At 34.9% G+C, this 21,913-nt stretch overlaps 1 protein-coding gene across 2 annotated transcripts; it reads left to right on the top strand.

Moving 5' to 3' along the window:
• Positions 1-8: 8 nt before the first annotated feature.
• On the top strand, positions 9-16,437 carry LOC119631867. Of its 2 annotated transcripts, none has more exons than XM_038024404.1 (6): positions 9-2,949; positions 6,017-6,067; positions 6,636-7,223; positions 7,723-8,040; positions 10,328-15,031; positions 15,915-16,437. In XM_038024404.1, exons 1-5 carry the CDS (start codon positions 69-71, stop codon positions 14,986-14,988), a joined length of 8,499 nt encoding a protein of 2,832 aa, XP_037880332.1. In that variant the 5' UTR covers positions 9-68; the 3' UTR covers positions 14,989-15,031; positions 15,915-16,437. The 2 variants fall into 2 exon arrangements, with proteins under 2 accessions (XP_037880332.1, XP_037880333.1); XM_038024405.1 differs by having other exon boundaries at positions 6,639-7,223.
• The last annotated feature ends 5,476 nt before the right edge of the window (positions 16,438-21,913 follow it).

Consider the following 21,913-nt stretch of genomic DNA (forward strand, 5'->3'; position numbering starts at 1 on the left):
CTAAACTTTCATCGCCAGTACAGCCAAAGAAATCACCTGAGAAGGAACATCCGGATAAGTTAATAGGCATGGAAATAACAGAAGCCTTACAAACTGACCATGTGGACCTTGTGGTACAAAAACCAGACAAACCACTTGATAAACTTGACCCTAAACTTTCATCGCCAGTAGAGCTAAAGAGATCTCCTGAGAAAGAATATCCAGATAAATTAATAGGTGTGGAAACGACGGATAGTTTTCAACCTGACCATTCAGACATTCTTAAGGCGACATCATTTGGCAAACTTGATTCTAAACTTTCATCGTCAGTAGAGCCAAAGAAATCTCCTGAGAGAGAACTTTCAGATAAGGCAACAGATGTGAAATCGACAGGTGACTTAGTACCTGACCGTGCAGATGTTCTTAAACCGAAAGCCTTTGATAGGCTGGATATCAAACTCTCTTCGCCAATAAAATCGAAAAAATCGCCTGAGAAAGAACATCCAGATAAGTTACTAAATTTGGAGCTGGTAGAAAACTTACAAACAGATTGTGCAGGTGTTCTTCGTCCAACATCGACCAAACCACTTCACAAGCTTGATTCTAAAGCGCCGTTGCCGGCCGAATTTTTGAAAACTGCTGGAAAGGAGCAACGAAATGAAATATTAGTTCCGAATGTGACAAATGTCTTACCAATCGACTATAGCGATCATCATAAAACTGAGCCCATTAATAAACTTGAGCCGAGGGTCTCACCCCCAGTAGAATTAAAAGAATCGACTGAAAAAGAAAGTCTGCGCGACCACTTACCTATCGAAGTAGAGGATTTTTCGTTACCTGAGTTAAATAAATTTAAAGATCAAAGCATATCTAAGAGTAAGCCACATATCGATAAAAACTTCGATAAAATCATATTAAAAGATTCTGGTGCAATCGCATATTTCGTTGGCCTGGAGCAAACTGTTGACCGTACGGAGCGATCCAAACGTCCTGAAACTGTCTGTCCTCAGATTGAGAGTAAATTTAGTGCAATCATTCTAGGTACTGGTAAAAAGCCCACAAATTTAAAAACGATCAATTCAAACAAGACTCCTAGAAAGCTCCCTGCCAAACGAACCCAAGACTCTTCTAAAACCACAACTGTTGAAAAACCTCATATTGTCAGTGAAGTAGAAAATAAAAAGCCTTCTAGAAAGTCAACCCCCAAACAAGATGAACGAAACCCGACAAAGCTGGTTGCCCTAAATAATCAGATTCGTTTAGAACGTATATCCCGCACTAAAACACAGCCCACCACTCAAAGTGCTAAAACTGACTCCACTTTCACAAGAACAAAGCCAAGACAAAGAACTGAGATTACCAGTCTTCCACAAAATCAAACATTGCGCACATTCAGTCCCCCTTCTACCCACCCCAAGCCCGATTATTCCGGAGTTACTAGTATCTATGCCCACTTACGGAAATCTCAAAAGAAAAGTGCTTCCATTAAAAGTAAAGAAAGTACAACGGTATCAAGAAGCTCTACACCTAATGAAGAGTCTCAATCTAAACGTACAAGGACACCAACCCCTTCGAAAATGTATAATTACATGCGGCCCACAATGGCCCACAACTTACGCTACGGAGTATCGAAAACATCTGAAGACGAAATCAGTGTGGAAGAAAAGCTACCGCGGTCTCCAGTTCCTACAAAAAGAAGTGATTTAGAAAAATCTGGTCCCAAGAGAAAGAAATTAACTAAACTTGGGTCAAATATATCTGGATCTAAAACTAGTCTAAGCAAAAGTCTGCATCAAGTTCAAGATAAGGATATAACAACGGTGAAATCACCAGAAGTTAAACCTAAGAAAAAGGCATTTGGTCCTGTAAAATCAGGGTCTGAGAAACGCTCCGTGCAACATTTAAAAGAACATAAGCTTCAAAGATCTGAACAGTCTGTATATGATCGTAGACTTCTGCAAAAAAGACAAAACACTGAAAGAGCGGAAAAAATTGCAACTAAAAAAGCCGGCAAAGACGAAAAAGTTAAATTCGATGAAATGACTAGCACTAAGAAACAAATTTCGTTAGTTTCATCGAAAGTTTCCATTGGCAGAGCTACAGAAACGGGTTTCTTTCAAACACAAAAGCGGGATAAAGTTCAAGAAATTAAAAAATTTGAAAGTAAATCAAGAAGTCAGGATAAACATTCTACCACGAAAAAAGTTATCGACAAAGAAAAGTTATCTGACGACGTTAAAGTGCAGAAGAAATTAAAAAATACCATTAACCAATCAAATGCAACATCTTCAACTTCCTTCAGTGTTCGTAAATCCAAATCGAAAACTACTGCTCGAAGTGCAGCGTCAAAAAAAATTGAAAAAGAAATCGCAAACCAAAGATTGACCGAAAAGAAGCCTTTGACAACCACTACTACACGAATATCGACTATCAAATTGTATCGAGAACCAGTTCTCACAACTCTTGTTAGTACAGTTATAATTGATGATGGCGACTCTGAGAACACAACGCGATCTACGCGATCTAATGACAGCACCAAGAGTTCATCTTCCACTGGCAGCAAGAAGATCATAACAAGTGAAGTGTTTACCAAAACATTTGGACCCGATAAGCCGTTCGAAGTTATTTATCGTCAACCTGAGGTAGATTACATGTCAATGATGCGTCCTCAATCTGTTGAGCAACGCTGCGTCAATGAATTCGATGTCAGTTTCATCGATACAACAGATTCTAGTCTTTCCGATTCAGTGGCTTTACCGATATTTGGCTCTGATCAAGATCGACTACATGCAGCAAGTCCAGGTTCACCGAAACCAACAAGAAGCCCATTAGCTTTAATTGAAGAAACTGTTCGCAAACAACAAATGGATGGTTTTGCTCTGGATCCTACCCTCCAAAGGCAATTTGAAGCTGTTGGTATGATAAATGCCATCGAAAGCCCAACTTCTGAATTAATCCTCAAACCTCAAGGTAAACAACTTTTAGTACTAGTATGCATAGCCCAACCTCTTGCAATTTAATAATATATTTATGTCTATGTATGTATATGTCTATGTGTGTACAGAAGCACATTTGCTCAACAAACGTTTTTGCTTAAGTATTCTCGTAACTATATATAGGCATGTAGGTATTTCATAATACACACCATCCTAGGAAAATTATAAAAGTTTACGAGTAATAAATATGTACGTATGTATGTGTGTGCGTGTGTAAATTTGTATGTACATCTTTGTATGTACGTATGTTTTTTGACGTTCTTCGTTTTTTTTCTTTTTTTAATAAATAAATAAGCAAACAAGCACACAAATAGACTTTGCTTAGCCATTAGTTTTATATATTTGAACAGCAAATTATTATTAATCATTATGTCGATTAAATCACCTACAACGTCGGTAACTGCTGAGTTGTACGCTCACTTGACTTCCTCTGATGATTCTGACTATTCCTTAAGTTCTAATTCGAGCAGTAATGAGATGGATTACAACCGTAATTGGGGTGGAAGGTTAACTGATGTCGAAGATGTTGAAAGTCAAGCAGATATGGAGGAAGCCAAGGCTTTCACCAGCACATCGACATTACCGTTAAAGAAGGGGCAAAGCGATGGAACAGATATTGAAGACTACAGTGATTCTGATAGCGAAGACGACGATCGAAAAAGCTGTACTTACCCCGAGTTACAGATGTCCTTGCAGGAATTTTTGCAACACAATATACAGCAGCACTTATCAGTAAACAATGAGACAAAGGAGCACACTGAACTTAAGAGTGGCAATTTTTTGCAAGCTCAATGTCTTAACAATTCGAATGATTACTTAACCGATAACGAAGAATACAATACTGAGTCCGATCTCGAAGACAATTGCGAAGCTTCAGTACGTTATGATCTCGATACGGTGTTTGCCGAACAAGGACGTTTAAACATAGCTGACGCCACAGAGCCTGAGGATGATGGTGAAAACTCAGAGGACACTTACGAGGAAGTATCTGTACTAAGTGATATTAGTGATATGGCATCAGCCTGCTCTAATGTGACAGATGCCGAACTTCAAGGACTTTCTGAAAATGAACTTTTGGAAATGTCTGATAATGAAGAAGTCTGCCAAATAGCTTGCTCCGATACCGAATCGGAGAAGGCCGGCATCAATAAATCGGACAGCATACTATACAACAATAACGTATTACCTATTGATGTTACATTTCTAACGCCGGCAGAAAGCACTATGAACAATCCGCAACGAAAACATTCTTTGACTAAAACAGTTATAAAAAAACATAATAATAACAATAATTTATTTCTTCAAGTCAGTGGTTACAATGAGGATGTATTAACAGATACTGAGCGATTAGATGATTCATCAGCTGGAGAAGATAGTTTTGGTGACGATGAAAATAACGAACAGCCAATACCGCAAGCCGTTATTCAAGCTGCTGGGGATGACGGTGTTTGCCAAACGGATTGTGAAGAATTCGACTGTGACGATATATGTTCTGCTTCAACGTCGATGGACGCCCTTGCGATTGACATCAACACATTGCCCCCGCCAGAACGTGAAGTGATTGTCCTTCACGAAAACAATTACGGTGATACAATAGCCAGTGTTATGCCAATGGAAAATGAATTCCATTTCGGTTTAGGTAACAATACGAAAGATGAATGTCTTACAGATAGTGAAGATTATTCGTGTGCGGAAAATATCGATACACATTGTTCTCCGGTCGATCATACAGTCGGGACGAATGAGTTAATTGAAAGTGAAATAACCATAGAAAATGAATCGTTAAAAGCTCAGCAAACCAAACGAATTGAATTACATGGAAACGTGGAGTCACCAACTGATATCGAGGAAATTTACGTTGCTGGCACAAATACTAGACGTAAAAAATTAAGAGCACGAACTATGAGCAAAGGCAAGTCAAAGACTCTAGAACCTCCTAAAGTCTATGATGATGGCAGCACTGAAGTAGAAGATATGGACGATATAGATTTTAATAGTTACGGTCCCCGGCAAACGACATCGGATGGTATACCTACGACTCAAACAGATTCGACACAAATAGAAGAACTGACAGCAGATGACGATTCCCCAGTATCGGATAACGAACCGCGTATAGCCGACGCGAATAATACTAATTGCTATGTTTACCCCTGTAGTAGCGGTAATGTACTAATTACCGAAGATGCTGGCATGTCGCACTTACCCAAAAAAAGTCTAAGAGAGCAATCAAAAAACAAGCTTAGCCAAAGTTATCAGCAACAAACAGATGACGAGGATGTGCAGTTGCAATCAGATGATGAGGAAGTGAAAGAAGAAAAGAGTACCGCCGTGGTTTCAGTATATAAAGAATTGAATGATATGCTTAATGAAAGCTACACGACAGTACATGAAAAGTGCAGTAATAATTTCGACGTTGACGCCGAAAGAATGCATATTAAGGGAATGATTCGCGAGGCATATACTGACAGCGAGTACATCGAATCTGATGAATCAGCAGCTAAAAATAGCAAATAAATCATAGCTACCATTAAGTTCATATGCATGTATTCACCTTAGCCAGTACAACTACTATTGTAAGTATTCGAAAATTGTTTTAAGTAAGACTTCTGTTCTCATACATACGAGTATTGCTTGAGATGGCTTTCGCATAAGTAAGTAGCTTGTAATTAAATTTTTCTATCATATTCGTCCAATAAAATTCAATATAATATGGCCTTTTTACTCTCTCTGAAAATGTCAAGTAATTCATTAAATTTAAATTTTGTCGTTCCGTTTGTAACAGTTGTGGAATATTAAGCAACAGAGTCCTCATGTAGTAGATAGACGGGTACATATACATGTGCTGATGCATATCTTTAGTCAAAACAAATGATTTATTTGCTTTCTTTGACAAGTTCTAGTTTTAATATCGTAATATAAATACACTATCTATACTAATATTTGACTTTCATTAGAAAAAAAAAAAAAAACAGTTTTTTTAGTAATTGAAAATAGTATGTTTTTAAAAATTCTTAATTTGGAAAACTTGTTTTACTTTTCAGAAACCCTTGATGAATATCTACCAGAATCTCACAGCAAGACTACGAAACAAGGTGCGTCGCCTAGTAATATATGATAAAGACATTAATAGAGACAAAAAATATTAATGAAGAGAAACTAAGCAGGTTAAGTTGTAATTTACTGATTCTCTTTAAACATTGAGGGCGTTTAACACGAATAATATATATTTTGCTAGTCAAAATTCCCACTGCCAGCAAAGTTTAAAATTAAAATTTTGAGGTGGCTCGACTTAACTGATATGTTTGCGTATACCACAAAATTCGTAAGCTTGCGATTGTAAACCTAAATACGACAAACACAAATCCCATTTTTGTGGCCGCGCAGATAATCGCACGTACAGAAAGACAAGCAGTCTAATATACGTCTCCATCGATTCCGTTATTTGCAATGGTTTAGAATCTTGGTTTTGAGAACATAAAATCCAGTGCAAATTATATACCACAAAAATCGAATGCATAGTAATAGTTATTCGATATGAAATGCTTGCACAGCCTAATATCTATTTCATTCAAATAGTCGGCGATAGTGTTGCATACTTTTGAAAATTGGAAAAACGAACTGATTTTTTTCATTTTCATTAATTACTTAATGTATTTACAGCAGACGATAAAGACGATAAGATCCTAGATCGGAAAGACGATACTAAATATAAGGATGGGGAGAAGCATGAAAAAGAAATGGACGATGAGGACGATGATGATGATGATGAAGACGATGAAGAAGACTACGAGCGCGACAAATCGGTTATAGATGCAGAAATTAGTGTAATGAAATTGGCCTCGGATAAGGATGAAAATGTGCGATTCCAAGCGAAAATCCTAGTGGATCGTGTACTTGAAGATAGCATTCACGTAGTCGATGAACAGCGAGATCAGGACGATGTCGACAATAATAAACATGATTACAATTCAGAAAGTGAAAATTACGCCATCACATGTGACGATATCAACGGCCTCGAAGTGATCAAGTCACCAACTATTGAATCAATGTCTGGTAAATCGTTTGACGACAATATGAGCTTTACTGATGAACATTTGACTGTTGCTACCACAACAAATACCACGCATGTATCAATTACAACCACTGTAACAACAGCAACATCTGCAATATCCTCATTAGCCACGCAACTACAACAACAACCATCAGATAGCGAAGTAATTACTGGCGTTAATAAAATCACAGAAAAAGGTAAATTATGATTATTAAGAAAAACGTCTTGAAGCACACATAGTACATACATAGATATATGCACACATACATGCATACATAGTACGCGTCCACATTTGAATATCCATATACCAATCTTTCTCATGTATGTATGTATATGTATATATGAATCTCGTATACAAAACTATATTTATAAAGTATTGTAGAGTGTAGAGAATGCAGTGTATATTTTTATAGGGTAAATATATATATATATATATAAATATATATATATAAATATATATATATACTTGCCAAGTATTAAATATTTGTAAAATATACATATCACATTATTAGCATTTCACTTGTAAGAATTACAATAATTCGAAACGACAGAGATAACAATATAATTGTTATATAGCAGTAGAACCCAAACAAAAAAAATATGCTTTTTTAAGTTTATAATTGAAAAATTACAAAGTCTGTAGTATGAATTTGTATGAGTAAAAGGGTTGCTTCAACTTTTTAATTTCCATCACAGTAGCTAGCGAACAGATATGCATGTCAGAGGGCAGTGATGAAAGAGAAGAAGATGAAACCGACATTATCATTAAGACTAGAACGCGTCGTATCGATCATAAGTTTCAAAAACTATCGGGAGGACAGGAACAAGATATCGATATGGGTGCTGCACAGTTCGATGAACAATTTGGTGCCATCGTGCAAGATGATGAGATAAGTAATTTGCAAGGCGAATTTTCGAAATTAAGTTGGGATGACAGTGTCTCACCGACCACCAATACACTGGGCGATATTGGTCAGAATACGCCTGATAATGATATACAAGATATTGCACCAGGTATTCTCTATAGTTTCTAATCGCTACCTTTCGTTATCTGACAATCAATTACACATAAACTACACATACAGCACCATGGCTTTGCAGAGAAATGCCAGATATCACAAAAGTATGAATGAATGATTTAATAACAAAGTTATAAATAATTAATGTACAAAAACGAAAACCTATCAGTATCTTCGAAAGTAATAACAATTTAAAAACGCACGCAAAAATTAATTAATATATAGGAACATATATATGGACATATATGTATGTGTATACATTTATATATATGTATATATATATATATATATATATATTTGTATATATTTATTACCACCCATATGCCTATGTATGCATTTAAATGTAAATTTAAAGAGTTTTTTAAGAGAGTATATGAGCTTTATAACCTAACGGATTTAATTGTGCCAGCTAGCAGTCAGTTTGCACATTAGTTTCATACTTTCTCTCTGAAAATTTGGTAAAGATATTCTACAGTTTTGTTTAAAATACTCGGTCAGATATATTCTTTTTATAATATTTTTGATTTTCATGACAGTTTGAGACGGTTTATGTCGTATTTAAACCTACGCTATGCCAAAATCACGGCTGTTACGTATTACGTATTACAGAAAAGTTGGCTATGCAAACAGCAACGTCTATGCCAATGCACTTTTCCCTTCTTAAATACGATGACGATGTAAACTCGGGAATCGCTTTCCGTTTGCACTCATTGGGTGACAATAGGAGACAATAAGGCAGGAGATGGAGTTACTTTGTCAGCATCTCACGCAAATTCATAGTCAAACTAAAAGGACATGATCACCATTTTTAATGGAGTCAGTAGATTACAATGTGCACTATTTTTATTGCAGACTATCAGATAAAGGGAGACTTTTAGTTTTCTCAAAGCTTGCGCAACACCTATAAAGTATGTGTATTCTTAAAGAGTATCACATTCTAAACTGATTTAAGAATATACATCTGTCCGCCTATCTGTCTACCTTCCTATCTCAATGCATAACCTCTCTTAGTTGGCCTACGCACTTATCGACTTCAAATTTGCCAGAAAGAGTGGAAAATCTCGCAGGACAAGCCCACAGTGCAACACAACCTTAGACCAATTCTGTTTCCGAAATTAAAAATAAATTGAAATTTTTTTATCTGTTACTTATAAACCACATTCATTTAATATATTTTATGGGTGGTCTTCTGGGTCTGCACGTCTACCTAATATTATAGTATATTGAAATTTCATTATTTTGTCCAAACGTGTGCACCCAGACAGAAACTTTAGAAACTCTATAAAGTCTACGCACTCTTGATTAATATCACATCTGAATCGTTCTAAACATGCTTCTCTGTCCGTCTGCGTAGCTATCTGAGTGCTTTTTTCGCATCCAAAATTGTAATCAGGCCTCGCAAGTTCGTCCCTCCTTTTCAACTTGTACATTCTTGCCAATCATCTGTCCGACTGTCCCAGTTGTTGAAATTGTGAACCGCAAAAACTGAGATATGAAACTAAAGCGTGGTCGCTTTATGAGTGTCCACATTGTAAATGAGTCTCTAATAATCAGCTAAAGAAATTCTAACAAGATGTTTCATCTTAGTCCAATAAGTGGACCAATGAAAGATCATGATTACATTGACTGAGGTAATCCCGCTCCTTATTTTTCTACCCATTAATCTAAATCGCCGGCAATCTGAAGAATGAATTTATTAAAAATTTTGTTTTATCCTGCATTGACGTAGACGTCTGTCTGTTTTTAGCTTTCTTGGAACTTGGATAATTTAAGAGCGATAACTATAACTTACGATAACATATCTGATATTTTTTATAGGAATACAGAATATGTCATATTGATCATGTTAAAAAAAAAAATTGTTTTTTTTAATTTAAATGCTGCGTATAACGATAATTATTTGCCTAAATAAATTTATGAAAAATGTAATCATGACTTACATATATATACAAACGCTTGTGTAAGATTTTATATATTTAAAAAAATTTACTTGCAACGTAATGTCGGTGTTTATTGATATCAGACTTTTGCTAAAGTTCACTTTGCGTGTGTGTGTGTTTTCTTTGTTTTCTTATGTTATTCTATTATTCTCAATACGAATGTATATACATGAATGCTGCATCATCCACTCACTGCTATCTCTCTATCTATTTATCTATCAATCAATCAATCTATTCTTTTATACGTTCGACTGTTTTTCGTTATCTTATTGTGGTTTTGTTAATCTTTCATTCCGACACCATTTTTTAAGATGCTTTATTTTCGCAATTATTACTTTATAGAAATAGGCGGTGATTTAATAAAATCCACGGTTATAACGCCCGTTCCACCGTCTGCAACAATTTCATCTAGTTCTACAGATATAATTGGTAGCAGTATTCAAGACACGCCCACGCCAAAACCTAGATTAATGAAAAGAACATCGCCGAGTGCAGAAGATATAAAAAAATTTGTTGAAATTGAAACCGCCGATGGTGGTAGCATTCCAAAATGTATAAGTGAAATTCCGGTGCCTAAGCCTCGTTCGCAAATGAAATCGACAGAATCATATAAAAATCTAGCTGCATTACAAGTAGACTCTGACAGTCCAACGGACATCAGTTTAACAAAACGAAACGCCACTGAAACAGTAATGGAAGGAACGACATCGTCAGATGACTCCGTTAAAAAAAGTGAAATCTTCGAAAGTTCCGGCAGTAAGACAAGCTTTTACATTGGTGAATCCAGCCAAAATATTATTATTAAAACTACCTCACCTAAATCATTATTAGACTTAGACGATAACGCCAAAAGTGTTTTGAACGAAATACCTCAAAAGAATGCCGAGGATATAAATAAGGAGAAAAAGGATTCTATTGAGTTTAAGTCCGCCGATCCTGATTATATGTCTAAAATCACACGTCAGAGTTCAGAAACTAGAAATGATTTATTGGAACAAGACGTGATTGTTTCATCTGATAAGAAATTTGAACCAACAGAATTCGATTTAACGATTAAAGATGCCAAAGATGAAGATGAAAATGAAAAAAAGGAAAAAATCGTTTTAGAAAAAATTGCACCTCAAAATGTAACACAATCACAACTTGAAAATGGTTTGAATAAGGAAATTTTCGAACCAAAGGGGGTTGAATTAGAAAAAAGATGTGAATTAGAATTACCACTAGAAAAAGATGACTGGGAAATAAACGCCAAGGAAATTCCCCCACCTAGTAAAAACAAAATAGTTTACTCACCGCAACAACCAACTGAGAAAATTGTGAAACCTCCTTTCACTGAAGAAATCGTGACCCAAACGCTAGATGAAGTGCAGGAATCTATCGAAGCTGCCAAACGCGGCCTCAAATCAGTTCTTAAAGATGCGAAATTGATTAAAGAGTCTCCGTCAGAATTCGAATTCCGTACTTTGGCACAGTCGCTTACCACTACCAAGCAACCGCACTTAGAAGATGGAAATTTATCTCAAATGGAATCCGAGGATATTTCATCTTTTATTGGAATACCAGAACCAGTTAGCAACGTCGTTGATAATTTAAATAAGAAAGCTGTAGCAGCTCATTATACAGAAACGATCACTGATGAAAAAAAATTAGAAAGTGGTGATGAATACGCTTCGCTGGGCTTTGTATCAACTGGAACGTACGATTCAGATCCTCAAATATCACGCGAAGATTACGCCTCATTGGGTTTTGTTTCCACTGAAACGGTAGAAGATTTCAGTTCAATGGAAGATTACTATCAAGAAAATATTGCCAAAGCCCATGAAACCATTGAACCAGAGGAAAAGAAAGAAACCATTGAAATCGATTCAGCAATGATAGAAAGTGCTGATGATGAAAAACCTGTAATATCCATTGACGCCGTCATTCATCGAACAAAATCTGATGAAAGTGAAACTGGCGTCAATCGCTGGTCCGTGCCTGAAATCGATCTTTCCAGCTCAAGTGAAAGCTATTACAGAAGCCTAGAAAAGAGCCCTAGTCGACCACTTTCGTCCGATGTCGATAATTTGATGACTCAAGCGAACTCCTCCGATTATCAGACAGCTATTGACGCTTCGGGAACATATCGGGAAAGTACAGAATTCGCTAGTGCAGTCAGCAGATTTGACAGCAGTTCCGAAAAAACCATTAGCTCACACGAAAGCATGCGTAGCTTAGATTCGCATTCTGAGACGTCTGCATATTTAGGCAGTATTGATGTTTCAGAGCTATCAGAAACACTCGTTGCGTCTTCAATGGAAGAGGCTGATGAAATTGCACGTTTGCAGGACTTAGCAGACGAAGAAGATAGTGAGGAAAGTTTAGACCTGGAAATGAGCGATTATGCCGCCAGAGAAGGCAATGTGCAACAATCAATGATGAAACGTTCTCAGGAAATGATTTTTAAATTAAAAGCGGACGATGGTGCCGCAGAAGAAATTGTGCCATTTAAAGGAACTATTGAGACAGTACAAATTGAGGAATATCCAAAAGCAAAGGAAGTGGAAAAGTCTTGGGACTTTGTCTATCCCAAGGAAGAACAGCGACTCGAAGAAGGCAAAGAATCTGACGATATGATTGTATCAAAATTTGCGTCGAGCTTAGATGAAGGCAGCGTTTTGTCTGTCAGTATGTCCAGCGCCTCAAATATTGACACTGTAGTGGAGAATTTTGAAGATATGATAGGATCCGTAGGTGCATCATCTGTAGCAAGTATAGAAGGTTTTATGTTTCCTTCCGATGAACATGCGTCATCATCTCTACCAGAGGATACCACATTTGTTATCGAACTAGATAATGTTAACGATCAGTCACCACAAGACACTACCAATGTCACACCTCCCGATGAGCTTCGGACAAAGCGTGGCCACAAACGTGGGGAAAGCGCATCAATTAACGACGATTTGTTAAAAAACGTGGGCGATAAAGAAATTCTCCCAAGTGAAGGAAAAGAGTCTGAAAGTGAGTCGGATACGGACCCATACGAAACTGAATATTCTCGTCAATTCCGCTCCCCAATTGATCGTAAAAGTAAAAAGAAAAAACACACGGGCGTTGATGTTGAACTTAGTTTCGTAGAAACAGAGAAGCGACCATTTACCCCTTCTCAGTTAATCGCAGAAGTTATAGTTGAAGACGCCGTTACAGAAGAGTTAGAAGCTGAAGAATGCTTTAGCGAAACACGACGCCCCTCTCAAAACATGCAAGACTATTCAAATATACCAGACATAACGGTAACTCAAGACACGCCAAAATTACCTGATTTAGACAACTTTTCATCCAAATTCCAAGAAAAGTCGCTTTACAAAGTAAAAACTCAGGAGGAATTACATAGAGCATCAGACGATCGCCCACTGTATAATGAAAAATCCACAGATTCCGAAGAGGAGAATTTTAAAAAGATGGTGCAACAACAATATCAGAAAAAATTGGCGGAATTACAAAAAGCTCAAATAGGTGACTCAGATTATGATGATCACAAAACTCCTGACTCGCCAGACTCATTTGAAATGGTAGATAAGCCAGACATCTCCGACGAATTCGTAATTATTGAAGAAGTCGCAAAAGAAGCCAACGAAGATGAAATGGGTGGCAAGAGTATACGCATCAAACCAGCAAAATATGAGTACCAGCACGATGAAGAAGTTGAGAAAATTATCATCAAATCGGCACCAGCTGATCCAAAGTTAGGTTCACAAATACTCCGAGATGATTTAAACTTCGAATTTGAAGAGAGTCCACCTACAGCTAGCAGCGGTGGAGCAGGCAGTGAACCTCAGGAAGATGCCGATCCAAATGCTGATGCAGCGTTGGGCAGTCGCCGCTGGGTAGAAATGCAACTAGTTGATAACCAATTACGCTATCCGTATGAATTAACGGGCGGTGTCTTAGAAGACATTAAAGAGGAGGATGCTGAATTTGAAGTAGGAAGCAGTCGTATTAGTAGCTTTAAGGACTCATTTTCTAGTACACCGGATTACGATGTGTTGGCTGCACGACGTCACTATTCACGAGGTGATCATGACGATATTTCAATGAGCAGTTTGCAGGAGTTTGAATCACTTGAACAAGCCATTTCGCTGGAGAATCGCAATCGAACGCATCAAGGCTCTACAGACTCAAGTAACGGCAGTTTCACACGCCGCTATATGGTACGTCACGGCAACGCTAGCGGTGTCGCTCACGGTGACGATATCTCGATATCTAGTCTCAAAGAGTTCGAAGGCTTAGAAAACGCATGCATTGAAGCGCACCTAATAGAAATAAAAGCTAAAGAGGAAGCAGCGTTGCTTTCACGATCCGATGAGTCGAATAAATCGAATGGAAGTGATCGCGATCCCACGGAAGTCAATAATGTTGCCATTGCCAAGGCAATAGGAAATTTAACGCAATCGGGAGCCATAAACGATTCTAAATTAGATATTGGGATTTTGTTAAAACAAAAGCTGGAAGAATGTGAGAAAAGAGCTGCAGATTATGTACAAAGCACAGAAGCGACGTCGGAGCGTAGAGAGATAAAACCCGACTCGACGAGTATAAAACAACATTCGACGGAAGAAAGAGAGCATAGTGTTAATATTTCGCCTACGACAGTTGCAGCAGCAACCGATAGTGATATTACAAGCAGTCGGATTGTTTCAACAACAACAACAACAACTATTTTGGGAAGTAGTAATCTTCCGCTTGCTGCAGACACACTTTCCCGCGATCAAATGACCAAGGATACCTCGATGGATTCATTGAACTTAAGTGCCGTCGATCAAACAACAAGTTCTGCAGGCACCACTGCAACATATCAAACAAGTGCCGGCAATTCACAAATGTCGGGCAGCGTAACCAGCTGCGCGTCAAGCACTTTAATGGAAGAATCTGCCATAACTACAACCAGCTCTTGGTCGAGCGAGGAGAAAACAGTAATCGAACGTCTTGACAATACAACAGATATCCAGCAAGCAAAGCATTAAACAGCACGAAGGAAGACATGCCCTTTTTTAAATTATCCTTTAGGTAAGTAAAAGTAAATGAAACCTCATTTTTTTCAATCCTCACTCACACATATCACATCCAATCATCATCACACAATAGTTCTTCTTGTTAGCTAAACAAAAAAAGCTTTAAATATTTTTATATATAAATATATATATAATTTCATATAACTGCATACGAACATGTAAACGCTGCACATTTGCATATGCAGACATGTTCTTATGTAAGTATACGTTTATGTAAGCTTAATTCATTAAAATTTTCTAAAGTTGGTTTTCGAAACCCGCCAATATTTATTATTTTTCAAATCACAACTATATTCACCCATTTGTCACATAAATTGCGCGATCAACTGACTGCACTACCGTACCTACTGATGTTAGTTATTTTCCACGCACAGATATTACAGCGCGGCACCCCAATAATAAAAATATATTCATCCAACCTTTTAAAATTAATTCGGCCTAAGTCGAATTTCATTTACTACAAAACTACTACTAAGCACTTTGACATCAAATCCCATAAGAATTATTTGTGATGCAGAGAGAGGTAAGAAACAAAATAAGAAAACATGAAAAGATAGAGATAAGGATAGGAAGATAAGGAGAATTGAAGTAAACACATACTTTGCAGGCAACAAGCAACAGCCAACAGGCAGTCAACTTTGTATAATAACGTTATTAGCTATTTTAATCAGGTAAAACTTACGTATGTAGTAGTGTTTTGTGTTTAAAGCATTCTACACTTTACTGAATAACTTACAGTTTCTTTTACATATACATTTACACCAAAATACAATACAATACAACGGAACAACTCTACATCAACGAACACTCTTTCTAAATGAAAAATTCAAAAATTATAAATATATTTATTATAAAATAATTTCTCTTTTTTTTTACAGAATTTACCAATTAAAGCAACTAAACGCAGAAGAGAACCGGCTATCATAATAAAACGAAGCAAATTTTCCCTCACGTCAAAGAGTTAATATGCGCCCGTAAAGGCTAAACACCAACATATAAATTGGACTTCGAAGTTGCTCTACTATCGTTTACTTACCAAATAATTAGTTATTATAGCTAATTGTTTAATTAATGATAAGCTTGCGATGAGATTCACACCTGAATTACTACTCCAATGAATACATACGAACATAGCACTTAAATAATTTACAATGGCTTGGCTTGGCCAACTGAAATGCACTTTTTCATTCCATTAACAATTTCAATTATTTAAAATTGAATTCTTTAACAATTATGGCATTTTGTTCTTTGTTTTTTTTCGTTTAAATTCCCAAGCCAAGTAAAACTCAAAGCGGTCGAGACCTTAGCCATAAAAATATAAAAATTTCAAATCACTTCTTTCCTGAAATAAGGCCTTATAAGGCCTCTTCTCCCCCTTCTAAAAAAAAAAAGAAAAAAAACCTCATATATGTTTAAAAATTTGACTTAAGTCTTCTGCTTATAAAGACTTTATTATAAAAAATTTATTTATTGCCTTCGACTTTTCATCTTAACTTGATGATTGGCAGATTCTTCCAACTTCATTACATGTTTCCGAAATATTGCAACTTTGATGCGATCATCATACGTTACAATCAAGCCTGACTAATTATAAAATCGTCTATATATCCTATAGCATCGAAAATCTTGTATATACCCATCAGCGGTACATGAGGGGAATGTAATAGATTTACCTTTTCGTTCGCCCCCCCCCCCCCTCCCCCGTCCCGCACACAGAAATATGCATTACAAATCCTATAAGATATAGGTGTTCTTTAATCGATGTTGGCTCGTCAATAATTCTTTTGAACTCCCTCAGGCACTGCAATTAGAATTAAAGACCAAGTTCAAAAAAATAAATTGTCAAAAAAAGAAGGAACAAAAAAAAACTATTGGAAAAATATGAAATTTCTCTTCTTTAGACTATAGAGTCTGTGACTGATATCGTTTTAAAATTGGGCACAAATATCTAATAAAACTTGGCTGAACGACAGACGGAATTGTCTAACTGAAAATGTCCTTCACCGAACACTTGACCTAATCGATCAACTGACAAGTTTTTAAACTATTAGGCAAAGATCAAAGCTGGAATTTCTACATATATTTTGCATACACGTGAAACAATGAAATACCGGAGTTTACCTGAAAACGTTTAATACACTGAGTTGAGTTAATATATCTCTCAAATAATGTGCAATATTTTGCTTGTTATTTTCTTGACACCAATCTGTCAGTTTAGGAATTTTTGAAAATTTGTAAAAACATTCATTTTTAAATCGCAATAATTTTCAAACGAAAATATCATATTTTTTTTTTTTTTTTTTTTTTGCAGAAGTGCACTGCACATTTAGATTTATAATTTATTTATTATATATTAACGAATTTTGATAATTTTCTTCTTCTTCTCGGCTCTTAGTAGCAAGAAAAAGAGTAATAAATTTCTATGCAAATGCAAAATCCGGAAAGAAATTGAAGAAAGTCCATCTACACGTATATATTATATGCATCTAATGAAAACGGACATATGCGTACGCATATAACAATATGAACAAATCTGCACACATAAATACATGCATTATATATATATATATATATATAGTTATATGTATATATATATGTATATAACTATAAAATGAATTCAAAAAAAATTGATGATAAACAACAACAACAACAATAAAAAGTAAAATTAAAAAAAAAAAAGAATATTAAACTTTTAAAATTCCACTACAATAAGTTACATTTAAGTTTCAAACTATGGAGGATTTAAAAAAAAAAAAAAAAAGAAATAACATAAATTTGCGTGCAGTACAGCTTAACGTTTAGTGATAAAACAAATACAAATATTATATTACAGTCAAGCTGAATCTTTAATACGCTCGCCACGACCCTAAATGAATAAACAATTACATATATATGATAAACGCAAGAGTTACATAAGCGTGACAAAGGCAAAATACGAACGCTAGAGGTTTTGTTTTTCTTCTTTTTTTTTTTAAGTAATGCTTTTAAAAATACATCCATCTATCTGTTGTACGCTTTAAAAGCCTAATTTGTTTTGCCTTTAAAAGCGATTAAAAAGTTTAAAGTGCTTAAGGCATTCAAATGCCTACTAAAACTTTCTTATGCAGGGTAAGAAAAACTATCAGAAACGTTTTATTAATTTAAATTTTTAATATAGTGGTGGGTTTAAAAAAAAGAAAAAAAAAAAACATACACATTTGTGTGAATTTGCTTTTATAACACAAAAAAAGAATAAAAAAAAAAGACAAAAGAAAATTATATGGAAATGAATAGAAAGGAAAGCATAAGTGATTATTAAAATATTTTTCATAGCATTTTAAAGCACATTTCAATCTTGCAAATTTCTTACATATAATCATTTGTACAATTTTCTATGTGTATTGATTGTGTGAATGCGGCCAAACAAGACTATTTATGCGAAAAATTCAGCATACACACACACACACACGCATACAATGTTTATTGCATTCATAATACACTTATGTATGTATCTATGTATGCACTTATGATTATATTAATAAACAAATATTCTTAAAAAAATACATAAAAAATATTAATTCCATTTTATAATAGCAATTAATAATAAACATATACACACAAAACATACACGCATACGCAAATACATATATTATATTATAAAACACACATACATACATACATATTATTAACCAAATAAATGCTTGAATAAAATAAAAAAGAAATGCGTTTTTCAATGTTTTATAATATTCTAAGGAAAGTAAAAGAAAAACAATAAACAAGTTAAAACTTTATAGCAAACCATGGCCCGCCATTTAATAGCCTACATTATTCCACAGTTATTCACTACTAACGACTTTTCGAAATAAGGTATTATTTTGAAAGTGAAACTTCGTAGTATACAAAATTTCATCGAAATATCAAAATATCTCAAAAATTGCGACCCGTAAGATGAACACAAAAACACATGGCAAAGACATGCTTGAATCGATTTACAAAGGGATACTGTAGCGATCGGTATAATGAAAGATGGGTCCTGAATACAAGAAAGAAAGACAGACCCACAAACAAACGGAAAGACAATCTTAACTCGATGCAAAAAGCTCTTCCGAATCGATCAATCCCTAGTCAAGTGTGGATGTTGCGTATACCCATACAAACTTAATATATGCTTATACGACAAGTGGTATAGAGTTTAAAAATAAACAAGGTAGAAGAACAAAGAAGGTTTATTTCAAATTTAAAGTTTAATTGTAGCTTGAAGAATAGCTAGGGGCGTGAAGAATAGCTTCGTGTTTTTATAAAGTACCAGCACATAGCAAAGAAGTTTTAGCGCCAGATGGAACATTCGTTTTCGTATTGAAAGTGGGCTCACAAGTGGAATTCTGACATAACCACTTAATCAGGAAATACAAAGTTGTAACCATTCATATCGTCTATAAAATGATCATGTACATTATCAGTCGTCATGTATTTTAGACGATTCCGAGTGTAAACGAGTATTTGCGAAGAATGGATGTCTTACTCAAGTTTGAGAAATATTTCACCTGTGATGAACCGGTGAAACAGATAGTTCTGATATTGCGTTAAGTTTGCTGAATGCGTTTACTAGGTAGTTCAAATAACAGTACGAGTTAAAAGAGCTTTGTAACTCACGAAATCTGTTAAAAGAGCTTTGTAACTCACGAAATCTGTTAAACGAGCTTTGTAACTCACGAAATCTGTTAAAAGAGCTTTGTAACTCATGAAATCGTTAAACATATTCTTCTTTCTGTAAAGTAGCAAAAGACACATTCCTAAATCGTGTTTCTTATTGATAACTAAACAATAACATAGCAGACCAAACTAATATACAATTATTTCCCTATATAATTATATTATATGTTACATGCAATAGAGTTTGTTTTTCGAATGCAATACAAATCATTTTTCGAATGGTATACTAATATTACAATTAGAATATATGTTGCTGCTCGGCAAGTTTATGTTTGTTTACAAACTCATATGTAGGTTTTATTAATAAATTAATATTTACGATGTAACGTTTACAATTTTGCAATTTTACCATTTAAACCGATATGCGGTCAATTCAGTAAACCCATTACTGTGTGAAGCAGCTGCTGTCAAGAAATCCAACATATGCGATAATTGATGATTTATTTTAATTCGAGGCAATTCAATGACAGAATTGTTAATCATATACACTAGCTGAAGAGAAACCAATTCTAAGGTGGAATGGAACGAAATAACTTATATTTCATGTGTAAAAATATATTCTATTTATATATATTTATATATGTACGTATGTTTACATTTATATATATATCGATATTTAATTTCATAGTATTACTTGTAATTCAAGCAGATAATATTAAGAAAAAGATTCCGAGATATTTTACACAATTCCTCTCGTGCCCTAATTAATATGTTTTATTAAAATAAAATAAAGTATTATGAGCGGAGAGACAAATTTTAAATTGTGGCAACACTATAAATCTCGTCAATTTTTTTAGTTCGAATAAAATCGTGTGCGTTAAGACATTTAGATTTTGTGCTTGGGATAGGAAAATAATTTCTTTATTTTTATTTTTCTTATCTGTGCATTGAGAACTTTTTATTTTTCATTATTTCCTTTCACATAATTAAAGGCAGATAAATGTAAGTGCTCAGACTGATTAAAAATTTCGCTCCATTTATTTTATTCGAATGACAATCACATCACTGAAAAAAGTGATGTATAAAAATGTGAGTGCCCCGGATTTTTTTTCTTTTGTTTTTTTTTAATAATAAAGTATTAAATTTATAAAAAGATGTTTTAAAAGTATCGATTAAAAAAATGTCAAGTACAAATATATGTAATATGTTTACTCTGCTTATAGAATTGCTATAAAGTATTACTCATCGTCTCTGCGTCCCCTTTTTCATTATTATAGTACAGCAGCAGTAATCACAGTGTATATTCTTTAAGTGCGTGTATATATGTATGCAATGTAATAAATGCTAAATATGTATTCGCTTTTCTGACGTTTTAATTTCATGTGTGTGATTTCATATTGGTGCATAAAAATAAATTTATCCTTGTGTACTAAGAATACCCTTTGAGTTTCTTTGTTAAAGCGCTTAATAATATAAATATCCAGCTTGAAAGACTGATGTTGCCGAATCGTGTACAATATTTGATATAATTTTGCAAAGATTTCGATTCATAATATTTTTAAAATTTCTATGCTGTGTTCTAAAAGTGTCAATGTTCGAAATATTTGCTGCCTGCTTGTTTGACCATTTGTTTACCCATTTTTGCTGAGCAAATGTAATGTATAGCCAGCCAAGTGTATGTGAAAGTGTTGTGTTTCAATTAATATTAAGACTTATATATGCTATTGTCAACTCGTATATAAATTTTCCGGTCCCTGTAAATTTATTTTCGTTTCAAAAAAATATCCCTGCAAAAGAGTCTATAATTCCTTATTTGCTTTATCTCACTTACTTCATATTTGTCTGCCAATTGTGTTTTACATACGATAGCAGTTATTAGATACAAAGAAAACAAACAAACAATTTCAAAGTCAGCAAATTTTTATTGATGTGTGCAAACTAATGATATAAACATTTTCATCATCTGTCTACTAAATTACACGACGCCATCCAGACCCGAACCATTATCACTGCCCTGAGAATGCTGTGACGTGTATATAAACTATAAGCATTACTGGAAATAGTTTTAATCAGTAATCACCTTGGACCTCAGAGTAAAACGTCTGATTGTGAAACGTGCGCAACCAATGCTTACTTTTTCTACACAAGAGATTTAGATGAAGTCTATATAAAATACATACATATCAAAAGAGGTAAGTATAGGCAGCTCGGTTTGCATGTTTTTAAATCCAGTAAAAAACTATTA

The sequence above is a fragment of the Glossina fuscipes genome, unplaced genomic scaffold (genome assembly GCF_014805625.2).
Source record: "Glossina fuscipes isolate IAEA_lab_2018 unplaced genomic scaffold, Yale_Gfus_2 1, whole genome shotgun sequence".
In the NCBI taxonomy this organism is placed as follows: Eukaryota; Metazoa; Arthropoda; class Insecta; order Diptera; family Glossinidae; genus Glossina; species Glossina fuscipes.